Here is an 18,680-nt window from a genome sequence, read left to right as displayed (position 1 = left end):
GAAAAGTGAAAGTAAAGTTATAAATATGACTAGAAAAATATTTTAGTCCATTTGGTAAAGTTTGATAATGAATAGAGATGTGTAGATAGATAAATATTTACCCAGTTGAATTTCACTTGACTTATATAAGTGAAATTTCTAAAAAAATGTTACTGTTCATTCTTATTTATCTTCGCGGACGACCGAGACGGAGAGAAGAAAACAGAGGTTTTGAAATCAAATTTTTCAAGGATCATAACTCGAGCTAGAGTTAATGAAATTCATCTGTTCCAAAACCAAAGTTGAAGTGTGCAACCTGAGGAACACATCTACGGTAAGAAAACTCCATTTTGATTGAGTTTTTGTTGTTGATCTAGATGAATAGTAACTTGGATGAATAGTGAATAGTAACTTGCTATACATACTGGATTTGTAAATGCTCCTTTGGAAGAAATGATAGAGAATTGCATTTGATTGGTGAAAGTAAGAAAAAAAAAATTGAAGATGCCGTATTTTTGAATAGTACCGTATACGTGAATAGTGACGTATATGTGAATAGTACTGTATATGTGAATAGTGACGTATATGTGAATAGTACTGTAGCGATGAATAGTACCGTATATATGAATAGTAAAAAAATGAGTAAGTTCCTTCTTTAGGCCTTATATGTGATTATGGCCATTTTCAAAAGAGGTATGTGCTAGAAGTTACTGTTTTGCAAAGCGAGCATACTTTTACGCGTGGAATAATATTCTAAGATGTAGGAACCTTCGCTTTGGTGAAATAAAAAAGAAAATAAGGTAGCTTATTTGTATGGCCTTAAAATGAGTTTTGGCCATTTTCAAATGAGGTATACGTTTGGAGTTACTATTTCGCCAAGTGAGAACACTTTTATGCATAAAATAATTTATATAGGTGGCTAAGCTTGGGTTTAGGTACTAGACAAAGAGAAATCTTCCTTTGTAATGGGCATTCTGCCTTAAATTGGGAAAAATAGGCTTTTAGGTGCTAAGAGGAGTAATGAGTGTTCTAAAGGCTTTTTGGGACTATCCTAAGACTAAGTGAATATGTGAAATTTTGTGAGAATTTGTTGAACAAAGAACCACTCACTCATGGCCTAATATGATTAAGTAAAAAGAAAGTAAACAATAAAGTGTGTGTCTTGTATCTTTACATGGTATTATATCATTTTATTGAGTTTTGTGTTGAATTCCTCCTCTAGGTGTGCCTAGGGACTGTGAACGTTTGGACTCTCGAGAGCAAGATAAGTAGTTTGTTCTACAAGTAATCGAATTGGTAAAGCTTCAAGAGGTAAGCTCTATGTTTAAGGAGTCTTTTCCTGCTTGAGTGCTCCACCATGGTTAGTGAACTATGGCTGGATTGTATGATTGTATTTGATGCTTTGAATAGATGCATTCATATAGAGCTATTTGATAACATGATATGATTTGTTCTGATATGATTTTTGTATTGATCTTTGGCTATTGAATTGTTGGTGTACTGATGTTCACTTGGGGTCCTCCCTCGGGACTGACTGTGTACACCTCTGTTATGTTCTGGTTCCGCTCGAGGTCCTCCATTGGGAACACGTGCGTTGATTTCCGTTTGGGGTCTTCCCTTGGGAATGACTACGTACGCCTCTGATAAGATATGTGCATATGCTTTGTTTAGTTCTGATATCTGTTATATGATGCTTTGTATACTATGTATCTGACTTTCATGCAGGAGTGAGCCCAGTGGTATGAAGAATTCTCTATAAACCTGTAGCTTATTGAGATTTGTTATCTCACCCCTTCTTGAGGACATAATTTCAGGTTCTCAGATTCCCGGTGAGCCCTCACGAGGTAGGGACACAACCCGTGGGTAGAGGTGCTACGACGGATCAACTTTTTGAGTAGTTGTAGGCTACTGCTATTTTGGAGTATATTCTGGTTATTTTGTATTCCATTCTTTTTGGTGGATCATGATGTCTGATCCGATACTTGTATATGGTCTGTATATGTTTTGTACATGTTTCCGTTTTGATGCACGTACAATTGTGTATTCAGGCATGTTAATATTATGATGCAGTATTCAGTTATATGTTTACCTGTTGGATTTGCATGTTGTTAGACATAGTGACACAGAGCCAAGTTATGCATGCGCCCATGGATGGGTATATGGTCCTACATGGATGTCTGATATTTCTGAAAGCATATATGATGTAAACTGTCTATCAGGATATTTTGAGAGTGGGATTCTCAAATCCTCATTTGTCCAATTTACAGACGGTACTCTGTCTGATTTTCATTTCTGTCAAATGATAAGTAAACTAGTGGATGTATGCAACGGTAAATATCATGCGAAAGGGATAAAAGAAAAAGTTAAAAAGTTAGTTCGTATTTTCGTAAGTTAAGTCTTTCGCTGTTTCTGTTAAGTATCATATGTATGTTAATTCAACCGGCTCGAGACGGGGATGTTACAGTGTCATTTTAAAGGATGTAAAGTTGTGTCATTCTAAGAGAGAAAGAGATAGATAAAGGTGGAGAGAGAGTTGACAAAATAAAAAATAAAAGTGTGGGTCCCACTTCTTTATGAGAATAAAATGATATAAGTTGTGTCATTTAAAAAGATAAACATTTTTTCCTTTAATGATAACATTATATTGTTTTGGTAGGATTTTTTTTGTATTTTTTTATATTTTCTCTTTTTTATAAAATTAAGAAGAAGAAAAAGGAGAAAGAGAGAATATCAAAATAGATCAAAATGACTTAATTTCATTAAAAATAACACAAAATTATGTAATGACAAATACTTTTTCTATTAATAAAAATAACTGAAAAATATTTTCAAAATAGCACCGCTATCCCCAAAAACATGACATATGACATAGCCGAAAACATAAGTTATTGAGTCGATTATTTTAATTTTTCCATCCAGAAATTCATACTTTTCTTAGCAAATAACATCTCGCTTCATAATATCACAAAATTAAGGGAAGTATTTGTCAAAGTAGGGTATTTGTAATGCTTTCAGAGCTGAATTATAGGGGGTGCTTAGGGGTTTGGAGATGGCTTGGAGCTCAGGCTATCGCAATGTGATGATTGAAAGTGATTCTTCTAGTGTAATCACTCTGCTATCCATGAATGGTATAGCAATCCGTGAGTGTCATCTGATATCTCGCATACGGATTTGGATTCAGAAAGATTGGACAGTTTCTTTTCGTCATACATTTCGAGAAGACAATACTGTTGCTGATTGGTTGGCCAATTTTTTACTTGATGATCAAGAGCAGCCTGATAAAAGAGTTTGGTGGGATCCTCCTCCTGGTGTTTATTTTTTGTTGTTTGCAGATTTGGCTTCTGTTTGTAGACCACGTGAGGTGGTTTGTAGTTCTTAGGTGTTCTTTCTGTCTGTTTTTTCCTTTTGTTTGTTTGGGCTTAGGCCTTTTATTTACCAAAAAAATGAAAAGAAATTGAAAGATTATCTATTCCCAAAATTAAGGAGGTGTCTCCTCTCTTTTTTCTTGATTTAATATTTAAAGTTAGTTGTTTTAAGTGATATCTATTGGATGTAAAAGAATGTGTAAATGAAATGTTAAAAAGAAAAGACGGAAACAAAACAAAAAACAGTGCAATTGGAACTGTGGCTTATACATGAATTCATTTCGATTTAACACTTAATTTGATTTGACTTCATTTTGGTCCAGTTACTCCTTCTAAAACCAAAGCATAGTGCTTACCAATTCTTAATTGAAGAAGCCCAAAATGAATAAAACGGGTACTAATTGTGCCCACTGCCCACACCTTTGACAAACAAGTACAAAGCAACTTGATTGAATTTTAATTCTTAAAACTTCTAATCTTGGCAGCATTTTTCAGCACTCCAGTAGTTGCTGAAGAAGCTGGATTGATGACCTTTCGTATCTTAAAGACATTCCAAGCAGTGTTAGCAGCATGTCCCGCAGTTGCAAACACATGTTCAGTTGCTTCCCCAGCATTTTCCCCAAACCTGTTAACCAAGGATGAAGTTACATGTAAATAATAACATATTGACAAACAAAACAAATTTATTAGCAACCACTGACTGAATTCCATTCAACATTTTATTCTTTCTGACCCTTGTTTTGGCCATGTGAGATTTCTACTAAGGGGATAACTCTAGAGATGGGAACTGATCCCACTTGAGGACCCCACATGGCCTATTGGCATATTTAAGTGGAATAAGTTATTTTAGAGGGTGCAGTTCATTTTAAAGCATAATTGACAATAAGGTCCAACTATAAATGTGTTGCCTTTACACCTGTTAGAGACCATTCTGGATGCAGCTTTGGAGGTGGCAGAAAGAGTTTGTTTTTCAGCAGCTTCAGCTGCATCGAGAACCTTGTCTGCAGCATTAGAAGAGAAACAGAGAAGTGAAGATTATGCTGCTTATTTGAAAGAAAGAATCAGGACATAGAATGTCACAAAGTGTTTGATTTGGTTTTACTTACTGACTGCATCAAGGGAAGCTAACAGCACCTCTCCAGGAAGCATTCTTAGGAATGCCTTTCCTGTTTGGGATTTAACCACAGGACCCATCACTGATCCACTAACTATACCAACTCCATTAAGCAAAGATTTGCTTAGCTTTTCTGTCATCTTGGACAGCTTTCTCACACTACATTGCAAATTAAAAGATAATTAATAGTAGCTCATAATCATTCACATGTGCATTTGTGTTTTCAGTGTTACTTTTTGGATACCGTTTGAGGTTTTTATTTATCTTGTTCTTCTTCGAGGCACTTGGTGTAGTCTTGTTGCTCATACTTTCCCTGGCCACCACACCATTTTTCTCACCTGCAGAACTATTTAGGATCGTTTCTCCTCCTTTCTGTACCTGATGATTTTCCACCCAACAAATTTTAGATAAAAAAATTATAGCAATTTAGTGATATAATAAGTCTTTCTGTTTTCTCGTGTTCAACATTATGAGTCTTTCTATCACAGTCACGCACATTTCATGCATTTTCTGGCCTCAATAAATTATAAGGTTCATGCTCTATAAAATAAAAAAGTGAAAAGCACAAGGAAAGCACTAAAATGCTCAAATAATTCAACAGGAAAACAAAACCTTGTTGGAGTAAGCATTGCTGCAAATGAAGATACCCTTCACAATCTGACCAGTCCCTCCAGCAATTGCCTTGGACAGAAAATGATTGTAGTCTTCAACCCTTGGAGCAAACTCCTTCCAATCAAGATCATTCTTGTTACTCAATTTCAAGCCAGAAAAGCAAGAGTGCTCCTTCAGAAAAGAATCCAGCACACCCAAATTTCCAAAACTCTCTTCTGAAAATGTCACACCATAGCTAAGAGGCTCGCCATCTTTTACAAGCAACGAAAACAGGTAATGGAGAGCATCAAGCTTCACTACTGGCTCATCTTTTGTCAAAGGCCATTGAAGATCATCTCCTACTTTTATGATAGTAGCCAGAGACACATTGTCGTCCAAGGTTTTGATGATCATGAACTGGCCTTGAGCCAGTTCAAGAGCTTCTCCTTCATCCATCAGATGAACTTTGCATCCTGGAATTTGTATCAAAACTTCTTGTTTGAGATTTTTGGGTTCTGGGTATTCTTCAACAACTACAGGCATAAAGGTTTCATTGGGAGGCATATTTGTGGAGCCACGGAAGCAGCACCCCATCTCTGCTTTGCTTTTGTTGCTTTCTCTTTCTAGGGAGTGGAATGTTAATGGATGGAAACGAAGACAATCGAAAAAGTTTTTCTTGTTATGGATTCTTTCATGAGATTAGTTTTTGTCAGTTTTATTTTTTACACATAAAAATATATAAGACTTATTTTTATTTTTTTCATATGGGTTGATATACTTTTATCTGCATAAAAAATAAAATTATTCCTTCTTTTATTTCTTAACACGAGAATCATTATTCCTTCTTTTATTCGTGGCTTTATTCTGTTGCCGATGAATAATTTGGTGTTATGGTGATATTACTTTCGGCGGAATGTATTATAAAGAAAAAATTGGAGAGCTTCTTGAAAAATGTGTCAAAGCATCACAGCTTGCCCTCAGTGTGAAATCAAAGACTTTGTTATAACCTGCATTGTTTTTTTTCTTATCCTTTTTCCTGAACTTTTTTCATTGTTTTTTTATTTTCTCCTTCGGTGAGTATTGTTTTAAAATCTTCACCGTGGAATTTTGTCCTGGCTACTTTCCTTTTGCATGGTACTAATTCATGTTTCACGTGAGACAACTAAACAAGAGCAGGAGGAGCACCTTCATATGAACGTCACCAATTGTTAGATAGATTAAGCAGTTTCAAGTAGTTGTCTATATCCTTTCAACACTTCACCATTGTTATTACTTAAATTCAATGAATATAATATATTATCACATCATTTAATAAATTTTTAATATCTCATGTTATTATTAATACAATCAAACATATTAAATAATGGAACTAGTTCTATTTTTATTGCCGAAAAAAAATATCACATTCACATAAAAATAATTGTCTCAAATCAGGATAAAAGAGGAGAATTAACATCAGATATAGAACCCGTCGTAATGAGATGAACTCACATAAAAATGAGTGAATACTATTAATTTTTTCTTTCTTTTCTTTATATAATGAGACCCACTTACTTTTAAATAAATATAACAAAAACGTTAAACCCATGTAATATATTAAAATTATATTTGAAAAAAAGTGTTAAAAATTTTTACAATGCATCTAAAATATATAAATTTCACATTCTTCTTATCGATTGTTCTGATTCCCAAGTACTTCTTTATGGTCCTTCGAGTAAGCCTGTAATGTGTGTTACCGTGAAGGAGAGATGAAAATAATGTGAATCGCTACCAGTAGAATTTTTTTGCAATTCTTGATTACTGTACTACATAAATTAGAGCACTGAACTGTTTACAATCACAAAATCAACACCAAGGGGAAGGCTTGGGCTGAAAAATCATATAGATTGAATGAATAATGAAAAAATGGAAATGGATTCATACCACAAAAACAATCAATCATGAATGCACCAAACAATAAATAAGATCAATTTGATCTACCAACACCCATGCTTCCCAAGTGAGGCAAAGAGATAGACAGAAGAGACAGAATTTGATGGCTACATGAAACTCTTTCCTAGTTATCAAATTTCTTAGGTTGATGCCATTGCGCCAAACTTCTGGACAAACAATTGAGGAATGAACCTCTTGTAGGCATCCCTTTCTTTCCGTATAATTGTTTTCCTCCCAAGTCCGTGAAAATTGGACCCATATCTTTGCTTCTCTGAGTTCTTTCAATCTGCATCACATAGAAACAAACAAATACATTTTGGTTGAGAAAATAGCTGTAAAAGTTCATCTTGTCCGTACAAAACAGGATAGGGTCCTGCATCTACTCCAATATTGAAGCCAGAGATGACATAAAGCCTTCACCAATTTACCTTGCTAATTTTTCCATCTTTCAAATAATACCGAATACCAGACCAATTGATAGATTGTGAAAAATGGGAGCGAACCGCCGAGATAGGGTAAAGAAAGTTATCCACCAGCAGTGCAATGAATACCTGCTCAAAGAAATCACTAACTTTATCAGCTAGTAATCAGGCATATTTCACATCCTATGGTGCCATAATATTATATTTATATCACCATATATTCACGCAAGTCCATGCATTACTATCTCTATTTTATATTTGATCTAGGGTTCAACATGCTTATGTCAATCCTTGTTGTGGCAGGTATCCATGCTTGCCAAGTTTGACTAAATATAAAATTATCTTTTTTGTTTTATCTACAGTTAGAATTTGTGGTCATAAGGCGTACAAGGCTGATAAAGATTTACTCAGAATACTACAGTAGAAATGTACAAGACATATACGATAAGGGAAATCATTTTCTTATGTAATAGGAGATAGTTTTCTCATGTTGTGAGACATCGAAATTCGTGCTATCTTTTTAGTTTTTTCTTCTTTTTTAATAAGTGGTGGGCCCCACCACTTATTGTGTCTATGACATGAGAGATGATATCTCATGTGACATGAGAAAAGAGAAGCCCATACGATAAACATTACTCAAATCTTTCCGCATAAAAAGAAAGCAAGAAAAAAAATACTTACAAGACACCAATTATAGGAGGCTAGAGAAAGTTGCGTTGCCTCTGGAGACAACATGTTGCACAGCTGAACCTCTATCCTTGTCAAGTTCCACATTGAAAGAAGCTCGACAAGAGTGCATATAGCTAGGAAGGTCACCAATGATAACCCTGGGAAAAGGCACATATCAAAATGCAAGAACTGAAAATGTAAAGCTTAATGGAAAAGTTCATCTCAATAATGCAGTTCACCCATTTTTGTATTCTTTTTTACGAGCATTGTCTATTCACTGTAAATAAATAAATGTCAGTCGGGGGAAATGCAACTTATGTCTTATATCAATCGAGAAGAGAATGTTATTATTAAAATTTCATGTCATCTCATTGCATTATTAACAAGTAATCCATGACATAAAATTACAGCGAACAGACCTGATTTGTCTGCTTTATTTTAATATCCCATATAGGGGTGAGAAGGTAATGAATTAATAACATAACTAAAATTCTTACAAAGTGCTTATATAATAAGTGCGGTTATAAATTTCATATAACACTCAAAAAGTTCCACTCAAATGCTATTCCTGAATTAAAGAAATCGTCAAGGATTTCAGATTTTGGATATAAAACCGTAGAGAATCATCTTAAATAGAGAGCTTCAATCACTGCAAATGAGTTGAAAAATATCCCTCATTCAGCACCAGACTCCTGCCAAATTTTATCCATGAATCAATACTAACAACCTACCTAAAAAGGGAAAGTAGTATGCTCACCACCAGAAGTGTAGGTCATTTCTTCAAGTAAGTACTCCTTATCGTAAAATCTTAATGCGGCCAATCTTAATGCTGCCGCAACATGAATTATTGCCATTACATATGGTGCTACAAATCCCCATGACAGATAGCAGTGGGAACCAAACAATGCACGGTTCATTATCCAGTTAACATTTGATATATATGACTCCAAAACGAATGTTTGTTTCCTCAAGTAATTCCAGTATCTACACATGTTAAAATAATTAAATTCAACAAATACGCAAAGAAACTTTAAATTCAGACGAATAATGATCACAAACCTTCCAAAATTAAGATCACTTGCAAGGGGATGAGGAAAGACAGCAACTGGAGGTGAGGAAATGAGCCTTTTGTGAGCCCCTGTAAGAGCAAATATTATAGTAATTTTTAGAATATTAGAATTCTAATTCTTGTAGGAAACTTGTTGTTTTAGTAGTCTTATTAGGCTGGGCTTCTAATAAATTCACCACACTAGTATTTGAACTTGATTATTAGGGTAAATAGTAGTGTTAGTGGTTTGCATAAAACATCAAAATCCTATTAATGAAATATATATATATATATATATATTCTGTTTTCTCATTCTTTGACTTGTAATTTCAACAGCAATGAACAAGATAATAAATAGAAATGAAAGACTAGAACAAACATTAAATATATAGCTAAAAAAGTTATTCTAATCTAGTTGAATTACTGGAAGCTCATTACATTTCCTTTCTAAAAAATCACAAATATCAAAGATGAAAATTTTTATTTAAGGAGTTGCATGAAAAACAAAATATGGACCAGTCTCTTGAACAATGAATTTAATGAAGAACAACCCAAAGGAGAAATTCTTCCATAGAACATAAGTTTTATGCAAACTGTGCAAAAATAAGCATCAGACAGCTGCAAGAAAATGCTCTTAGAATTGTCAAATCTTACTATAAAGAACCAGCTCCTTTATGGATCAATAATCAAGTAATCATTATTTTCAATATCTGATACAGATAAAGCTGTTATATATGATGATCAAAGTGTTAACATAAAAAAATTTGATAAGAGTACCAGATATGGCTGCAAGAGTCATATCATCAGAATATCCACCATCTTTAAGTCCTGAGACTATACCATAACTATCTTGCCTAAAGTCATCAGCATGCATCTGGAGAAAAATTAAATAGTTAGAACATAAGTTTTTATTTTTATTTTTTCATAGCATCAAAAATGAAAAAGGTAAAAGCTACTCGCCATCATGCACCCTCCCCAAAGAAAGAATGTTTTTCCACCAGTGGCAAAGCCCATTGAACAAGGCTGTGAAATAAAATAAAAAGAAGAGGATAAGGAACAAGAGAGTCAAATAATTATAATAATATATTATCTAAAGCCCACATGAAAAGTTATCTAATAAATTCTAAGACTGAAGTCAAATTCAATTAGATAAGATTCATTTGTAGGTTTTATTTTAAATCAAGTGGAAAATAAAAGAAAACACAATCTTATACACAGTCACGTGCTGCATAGATTGGAGATATAAAGCTAGAGGAAGTTGTGTACCATATGGTATTCATAGATGCAGTAACTCCCTAGACTTCCAGATGGCAGATCAAGAGGGTATCCAGTTTGAATAAATATCTGTTAAGCATCAAAATGGATAAGACCGTAATCAAATAATTAAGGCAAAAGGAACCAAAATTATTCTAATTAAACACTTAAAAAAGGAACAACAAAAGAAATAAATTTCAAGTTATACTTCTGGGTTCTTTTCCATCTCACGAGTGAGCGCTCCGATTGATCCAGGATGCAGCCTAACATCATCATCCAAAAACAATATATACTTGCTGTCTTTATGCATTTTCTCCACTCCAACCTGCCCAGGTGCCAATACTATGTAATACTAGTCTACTTGGTAAAATGCATCTAGCAAGGACAACCTAACAAATTCCAACAAGAATGAAAATGACCCAAAATTTTGATATCAATAAGTTACCACAGGTCCTTCACACATTTATTTGCCTAGCTAGAGTTATGTAGAGGAGATGCTTTCTAACAACTAGTCAACGAAACAACAAAGATCATTATGATTTTCACAATAGATTTAAATTGACTTCAAATAAATGTGAAAAGGATAAGATAAATGTGAAAAAGACAAGGCTAAGTTCCCAATATAGCACAGGCCAAGGCCATACTTTGTATTTGACAAGACGATCAAAATATACGTCAACAAAATTCCTTACCAATTGGTTGTGAATTTTCTGACTACAAGTTGTTGACAAACCAGCTACAACAATCTTAGCATCAACATAATCCTGCATACATCAAACAGGCATCCAATTAGGTGTGATGCCTAAAAGATTGTCAGATACAGCCCAAAACAGCGACAGATTCATGCAAGGGAACCAAAGGAACAGAGTCAAGCCTCAATATGAAAGTTTTGCTGGTTCCAGCAGGACGAGTAGAAAAACTAACTGAAATGAGTTTAAGACTGAAAAACTTAATAGCAAATAAATACAAACATGAACGCGGAAAAGGGGGGGGGGAGATTTTCTGGACTCATTTATACCTCAAATTCTGATATTAGTCGTGATACAGCATGGTAAGCAGGATCCTCTGTACTTTCTACCACAAAAAGAAATTCTATAGGGCCACCATAAAGAGATGTTATCTGCGTTTAAAAAAGAACAGAATCATAATGAAAGTTTCGATCAAAAGGAGAAGCTCAGTAAAAAAAAAGGTACAACAATGGTTAACAAAATAAATTCCAATTATTAGCTGAAAAAATATTCAAAATTACAACCAATTATTATTTACTATGCAGAAAAATAATAATTAATAGTACATCCACAATGCTAAGAAATATAATTTAAATTAGAAATCTAGGAAAATGCAAGAAAAAGTATGTGAAATACATAAATACATATAAGATTCAATTAAATTTTAAATTTTCAAATCATAATGTTTATTCACGAGAGAACCAACAAGGCACCGCAGAGAAACCAAAAAAAGAAACCTCAATTAAGTTCCAGGGGCATGTGTTATATCTTCTCACCTGACTCCTCCAATTATGGAGATTGTGTTCTCCAAACCCTTTTAGGGGCATAATTACTGTCACTCTTGGAAGATAGACCTGATTGGAGTGCTCAAGTTCATTAATGTCATGATAAAGGAAAGAAAAGCTATTGCCATTCTTCATACCATCCTTCATTTGTTTTATCTCTCTGTTCCTGTGAGGGGAAAAAATGCTGTAATTTTCTCATTGACATGACAATGAGTGTATTTCCTATCTCTTGTTTGACATCAGTGAGTACCTGACATAAGCAGCAAGTGCCCACCCCAAAGCAAGTGTTAAGCAAATTAAACATCCCTGCAGAGCAAACAAAAAATTCAGGTTTTTATGACATGTTATCATGATTCTTCTCTTAAGCACCAAACGCGGAGGAATACAGAGTAAGATGTCAAGGAAACTTACGAGAGAAACTATCATGCAATGATGCAATCAAAACGCAAGAGCTATATCTCTCTACCTAACACTGCCGCTAACATACAAAGCCCATATTCTGATACTTAAGGTTCCATTACCTCATTCATAAATTAAATTTTGTTCAATAAGCATGCAATTTCACAACTTCAGTTTGATATGCAACCAAAGTTATCAAATGCGGATTGCGGCGCGTCGCGGCCAACCCCGAAAAACGCTATAGCGTTATAGCGGGTTGCGGTTGCGGAAATAGCGGAATAGATATATGACAGAAACAATAACAAAAAGAAACATTTTTTAAAGGTAGAGATAGCAGAAGTGACAAAGAGAGACGCAGATAGACTAAAAAACCCTTAAAAAATTTCTGTTACACATTTAAATTTAGGACAACATTGACATTTTGCCTTATGACAGCAATATGGCTGCAATTTGGCCGCAAATGCGATCGCAATGGCCGCTATTGCGTTCGGGTGTGACGCGGCGCAGTTTCTTGCGGGGAGGCATCGCAACGCCCATACGGCGCGGCTTGCGGTACTATTGCAGCGCTATTAACTACTATGTATGCAACTCAACGGAAAAAGCCCTTGCAACAAGGTAGAACTTATTATCTCTAGAATGTTGCTTGTGTTGCAAGCATATTATACATGTGGATTTAAAGCCTACCAGACATCTCAACTACAGGGATTATGGATGTCAAACCTATGAACACTAAAGGTGGGAAGCAACCAACAAGCTGATACCTCAACTACCGTGATTGGAGAATAAAATCAGTGAAAAAGATTCCTGGGAGAAAGTAGAGATTGTACAGCTAAATCTCATGCATTGAAGTATAGTTGAATACCATACACATCCTATCAAGCCAAACTAGGTCATTGTTTCTCAAGCCAAATCTAAATCATTCAATCCTCTTGGTGGCAGCAGGTATCAATATCAACAGCAATCCAGAAAGAACCTTAAATTCATATACTCTTCCAATTGCCCCAAGTTGTTAAACCAAAAGCATAATTGTCTGCCCAAGAGCCTTAACTCATGTGTCACCAAGCACCTTTGGGAACTACAACTACTTGATTCGGAGATGAAATCCAACTGAGGCCACCACTTTAGTCTACCTTTCCCCTCCCAACACCCTTTGTAAACCCCCCCAATACACACACACACACACACACACACACACAAAGCATAGTTTTCAACCGACCAAATTCAATCACAACCAAGCAGAAACGGACTGGCATAGAGATAGTGAAGAGCTAAAAGCTCACATTGTATCACCTAATAATGCATAAGTCATGGGATGATAAGAAGGAAATAATATCTAACACTGAAAAAAGCTTTAATCATGAATGAACTGTTAGAATCGAACAAAACCAAGTGACAAAATAATAATAATTGAATTCAAAGAGGGAGGGGGATTTTAACTAAACGAAACAAGAGCAGCTCAACCGAATTTCCAGCGAAACAAAGGACCTATGCTCATTTTGTTGAAAAATTCGGAAGGAAGTACCCCAAAACGAAGAAACATAATCAAGACTTTATTTTTATTGACGAGGGGTTTCGAGGAGATGGATCGAAAAGAAAGAAAAGGGAAACCTGGATCTGAATGAAAACCGCGATTGGACTACAAAAGGTTCTGCTGAGAGAGAAGAGGAACAAATCCAACGAAGACATTGTGCTGCGTCTCTCTCTCTCTCTCTCTCAGTTTCTGTCTTTCTCTGAAACGGATACGTCTCTCTCTCTCTCTCTAGCTCAGATGGGCATGAGCAGCATTGAGAGAGAAACTGAAGCTGGCAACAGATAGAAAAGAAAAGACCTCTCTCTGAACGATAGCTGAAATTTAATTTAAAATTATTGATTAAATAACATTTTATTTTTAAGAATCGAATCTCTATTTTCTTAATGAAATAGGTTATTCTAATCAAATTTAGGAGAGAAAAATAATAAACTTTAGTTGAGATTTTATTAGTTAGGTATAAAAAAAAAATATGTAACTCTCTAGTAATATATAATGATTTCTTCGATTAGGGTTTAGTCACTCTTATATTTTTTTTTTATAAATTATTAAATATTTTTTATAAGAGGTAATATTATTCGAGATAAGTTTAGGATTAAAGTTTTAAACTATTTTCAAATATGGTATTGAAAGATCAAACACATAATATTATTCTCACTTGCTCACCTCAACTCTCATGTTTCAGTTAAGCTACTGTCAATTTGATTAGTCACTCTAATTTATATTTAACCAATCAAATCCTTATTTAATTTAAGATTTGAGATGATTCTTGAGTAAGAAGATATATAATTTAATCGAAGCATTTAATAGGAATATTCTTTACAGTATCATATTTTTTATTATGTATAAGTTTATGATGTTTTCTATATTTAAAGAGAGAAAATTTTGAACTTTACTATGTTTTACTATTTCAAGTTTTATTGTTTTGGAGAGGAAAATAAAAATGAAGAGGGGAGGGGGTGGGGTGGGGGGGACAGACCGTTGGATTGGTGGTTATATAAGAAGGAGAGAAGAATGGCAGGGTGCAAGATGTCACATGCTTATTGGGAGCCATGGAAGAAACAAAGAAGGTGCTTTTCATAGGATCCGAATCTTTCATTTTCTACGTCGCTTTTCAATCGCAAATTGTTTTTTTGGGGACACTGTACAACGACAACATCCTTCACAATTCACATGGTCCCTTCACTTTTGGGTTATTATTAGTTACATGTAACTTTATAAGTAACGATAAAGATATGTATATTTTAGAAGACAATAGCGTGTAAAGTTTATAAGGGGAATGTTATAATTATAATTTATTTTTGTTTATAACTTTTTATAATCATATCTTAATTGTTGATTTCCGTCAATTAACAGTTAAGATTTTTGCAAATAAAATTTATTAATTAATTATTAATTCACAATAAATGATAACCGTTGATTGACGAAAATCAACAATTAAGATATGGTTGTAAGAAGTTGTAAACGAAAATAGATTGTAAGTATAATATTTTCATTGATTAAAAATTAAAATTAAATTTATGTTTTCCTTCTTAAGTAATAACCACGCTCTAATCTAGTAGTGTTTATCAAGTCGAATTGACTTAATTAACTATATAATTCAAATCAAGTTCATTTTTTTTTGTGATAATTTTTTTGAGTTCAATTTAATTTAGATAACTTGTTCATTTCGCATTAAATTTGAACCAAACTAATTACTATTCTTTTAATTTGTAGATTTATAATTTTTTAACTTAAGAGTGTGCATAACAATCATTATGTTTACTAACACACTGTTTGTTTCTGAAAAGAAATAATTCTTTTCTATTTCTATGCCTTGGAACAATTTTTGAGAAAAAAAAAATGTATTTGATAACATATTCTATTTTTATTCCGAGAATGAGAATTACTTTTGATAACACGACAAATAATATAATAAAAAATTATTCCTATTAAGCATAAAGAATTTTTGGATCATCACTTTTGTTTTCATATGGTGTGGTGGTGGCGGCGGCGATAGCGACAATGGTGGTGGCGGTAGTGTGGTGATTGTAGTAGTGGTGGAGGTGGTGGTGACGACAGTAGCTGCGGCGATGGTGATGGTAATGGTGGCGATGGTGATGGCATGGAGACAGGTGGTTAGTGACGGTGGTGATAATAGTGGCGGTGGCGGTGGCGATAGCGTGGTGATGATAGTGGTGGTGGTAATGACATGGTGGTGGTGGTGACGCGGCAATGGTTGCGACAATAGTGGTAGTGGTTGGTGACAGTGGTGGTGGTAGTGGCGTAGTGATGGTACTGGTGGTGGTGATGACTATAGTGGCTGCGGCAATTGTAGTGATGGTTGCGGTGGCGTGATAATGATAGTGGTGGTGGCGAGGGCAGTGACGATGATGAAGGCAGTGGTGGTTGGTGACGATGGTGGTGAATGTAGTGATAGTGGTGGTGATGGTAATGGTAGTAGTGGTGGCATGGTGGTAGTTAGTGATAGTGGTGGTGGTGACGACGACAGTGGTGGTATGATGATTGTGGCGACGATGGTTATAATGGTAGTAGTGGAGAGTGATTAAGAGAGATAAGTGTTTCTCATTATGTGGCCAGAACAAAAAAAAATAGAAATTTTTTTAGTCTTTTTTCTATTTCTCAGAGCAAAAATTAAATCGTTTCATCCTAGGAATAAAAAAGTAAACAGATTTTACCAAACAAGTTTTCTATCTATTTCTATTCCCGGAAACGAAAATTAAAAAAAAAAAAATCTGAAAAAGTTTTCGTGGACATCCTAAAACTTAAACCTTAAATCTGATGGACTTGTTTTTTATGTTTTTAAAACTGCGTGTTTTAGAATTTTTAAATTTGTTTTGTCCCAAACCTTAAACAAAAGGACATGTGAACCCTAACTTGTGGTCTAACCTAGCACATCTAAATTATTTGGATGACCGCCTTTGTGTAGGCCGGATGCTAAATTGCCTATGTTTTTGTCTCTGTGGTACAAAATTGAAAATTATTTCTTTGGAATGTCGTGTTATTACGTATAATTACACCTGTTAAAGCCTCATTTTGCCCCACAAAAAGCTGGAGATGAGGTTACTACTCACGGAAGATACAAAAGCATCCGCATATACCATGCATATTCCTTGTTCTATTGCATGTTCATTAAGTTTTCTTTCTTTCTTTTTTCCCTTCAATTATAGAATTCGAGGATGCCAGTGATGGAATTTAACATTAAACAAGAAAGCAATATACTCATCTAGTAATATGGTTCTTCTAAGGAATGCCCATGTGGGAATCCAGGAAGCATGCTTCTATTAATACTCAGTAGAAAATCCAAAACAGAAGATTGTATTTTATATAAAACAACATAGATGATATTAAAATGAAATTGCTTCGGTTAATGTTATATAATAAACGAAGCATTGGTTACTTGAATAGAACGGAAAAACAGAGAAGCGAGAGAAGAAAGCGAGAGAAATTAGTGAGATACAACATATTTGGAAAGCTATGATTTAGATATCATCATCCAATAATGATGTGCAAAAGTGATAATAAAGATAGAAAGATTAAACTGGTAGTGGTAGGCAATATAACATTCCTCATTTATTTGATAGAAAAAGTCACCAACAATAATGCTACAGTTAACAAAATTTTGACCTTGGAAATCAGGGTGGCATCACTGAAGCCGCAACGGTTGTAATCGTCTTAATTTGCAAAACGCAAAGAGAAAATTAAAAGAGAGAAGAGGCATGCATGGACCACATCAAGAGATTTAGTTTGGTATCCATGTGTAACTGCCCCCACCTTACTCACATGGTAATGCCAGCCATTGCTTTTGATGTTCTAATGGAATACCACTCATCACGTGGCCCATTGCAATGTATGTATATATTGCCAGCGTTATCTATGGCGTGATTTGTAACTTAAGTAAAAAATTCTAACCTGACGGTCTTTTCTTGACTTTATTATTTATGCTAGCTCAGCAACAATCTGACCTCAATGGTTTTATTAGGAACAATAGTAGAGAATGATTTTTTTGTTACTTTGCGGTAGGATTACATATGACACAGGTTAAGAGGCATTCACTTTTTTAAATCAAAAGTAATATGTTTGTTGTCAAAGAATTGCTACCAACCAGCTGCTTCACTTCCATAATCCCTTCATTGAATAATTGTAACTGCAAATTGCGATGAAAAAAACAAGCACTTCCCTTATTGGGCATCTAGTGGGGTGCTTTTCCACTCATGTGTTGCTGCTCTATTATTGCCTTTTCTCCGCTCTGTATTATCTTATCTCCCAAAAGTAGTTTTTCTGGTCTCCATATTTTTTTTCTTCTAGTCACTGTAGCCATATTCATTTACTGCAAGCTGCAGCCATATTTGTTCATCAGCAATTATCATCGATTATGACCACTGTCACCGCCGCTATTGTTATCATTCACCATCACCACCACCTCAGTCCTCAACCAGTGGTAATCATTATTATTATCACGATCATCATTTATTAATACTTTATCCAAAAAAAAGTCATTTATCAATACTAATCATTTTAAAATTATTTTTAAAAATTTATTTAATGACAATATAATTTTTTATTTTAAATTTTTTTGTAAGTTATTTTAATATATTTTATTTAAAGTTTTAAATTTCTTATTAATTTAAAATAAAATTTATATATAATTAAATTAAAATAAAAAATAGTTTAATAATAAATTTAAAAAGTTATATAAAATTATAATACACAAATCTTTTTATCTACTCATATTTTATCTTTTTGCGCATCAAACACGGGTAACATACAAAGCTTACGAGACTGTACTTAATTCTATTTTCCCCACCAAACTAGCTTGTTTACAAAGTGAAAACTCACCTAGGTGGCTTATCCTATCGAGAGACA

General features: G+C 34.3%; 3 protein-coding genes and 1 long non-coding RNA gene across 4 annotated transcripts; 2 read left to right on the top strand and 2 right to left on the bottom strand.

The window, feature by feature from the left end:
- The first annotated feature begins 174 nt into the window (after positions 1 to 174).
- On the top strand, positions 175 to 2,032 carry LOC133313774 (uncharacterized). The gene is made up of 3 exons (XR_009751853.1): positions 175 to 313; positions 1,202 to 1,290; positions 1,705 to 2,032. It is a non-coding gene; the product is annotated as an uncharacterized LOC133313774 (long non-coding RNA).
- A 996-nt stretch (positions 2,033 to 3,028) lies between these two features.
- On the top strand, positions 3,029 to 3,358 carry LOC133313770 (uncharacterized). The gene has a single exon (XM_061515182.1). The coding sequence runs from the start codon at positions 3,029 to 3,031 to the stop codon at positions 3,356 to 3,358; it is 330 nt and encodes a 109-aa protein (XP_061371166.1).
- Positions 3,359 to 3,800: 442 nt separating this feature from the next.
- Positions 3,801 to 5,643, bottom strand: LOC133313769 (senescence/dehydration-associated protein At4g35985, chloroplastic-like). The gene is made up of 5 exons (XM_061515181.1): positions 5,071 to 5,643; positions 4,703 to 4,836; positions 4,451 to 4,617; positions 4,261 to 4,345; positions 3,801 to 3,969 (listed from the first exon to the last, which is right to left on the bottom strand). Exons 1-5 carry the CDS (start codon positions 5,641 to 5,643, stop codon positions 3,801 to 3,803), a joined length of 1,128 nt encoding a protein of 375 aa, XP_061371165.1.
- A 1,296-nt stretch (positions 5,644 to 6,939) lies between these two features.
- Positions 6,940 to 14,038, bottom strand: LOC133313760 (uncharacterized). Its single transcript, XM_061515170.1, has 14 exons — positions 13,895 to 14,038; positions 12,138 to 12,193; positions 11,879 to 12,053; positions 11,393 to 11,494; positions 11,067 to 11,138; positions 10,583 to 10,699; positions 10,387 to 10,464; positions 10,081 to 10,143; positions 9,898 to 9,994; positions 9,132 to 9,210; positions 8,830 to 9,056; positions 8,085 to 8,230; positions 7,410 to 7,532; positions 6,940 to 7,267 (listed from the first exon to the last, which is right to left on the bottom strand). The coding sequence occupies exons 1-14, from the start codon at positions 13,970 to 13,972 to the stop codon at positions 7,106 to 7,108; spliced, it is 1,575 nt and encodes a 524-aa protein (XP_061371154.1). The 5' UTR covers positions 13,973 to 14,038; the 3' UTR covers positions 6,940 to 7,105.
- Between the last annotated feature and the right edge of the window lie 4,642 nt (positions 14,039 to 18,680).

This window comes from Gastrolobium bilobum, unplaced genomic scaffold, assembly GCF_033153095.1.
Source record: "Gastrolobium bilobum isolate Gb01-03AN ecotype WA unplaced genomic scaffold, APGP_CSIRO_Gbil_v1 utg15927, whole genome shotgun sequence".
In the NCBI taxonomy this organism is placed as follows: Eukaryota; Viridiplantae; Streptophyta; class Magnoliopsida; order Fabales; family Fabaceae; genus Gastrolobium; species Gastrolobium bilobum.
Note: the sequence above shows the minus strand (reverse complement) of the source record. Positions and strands in the feature narration are given on the sequence as shown.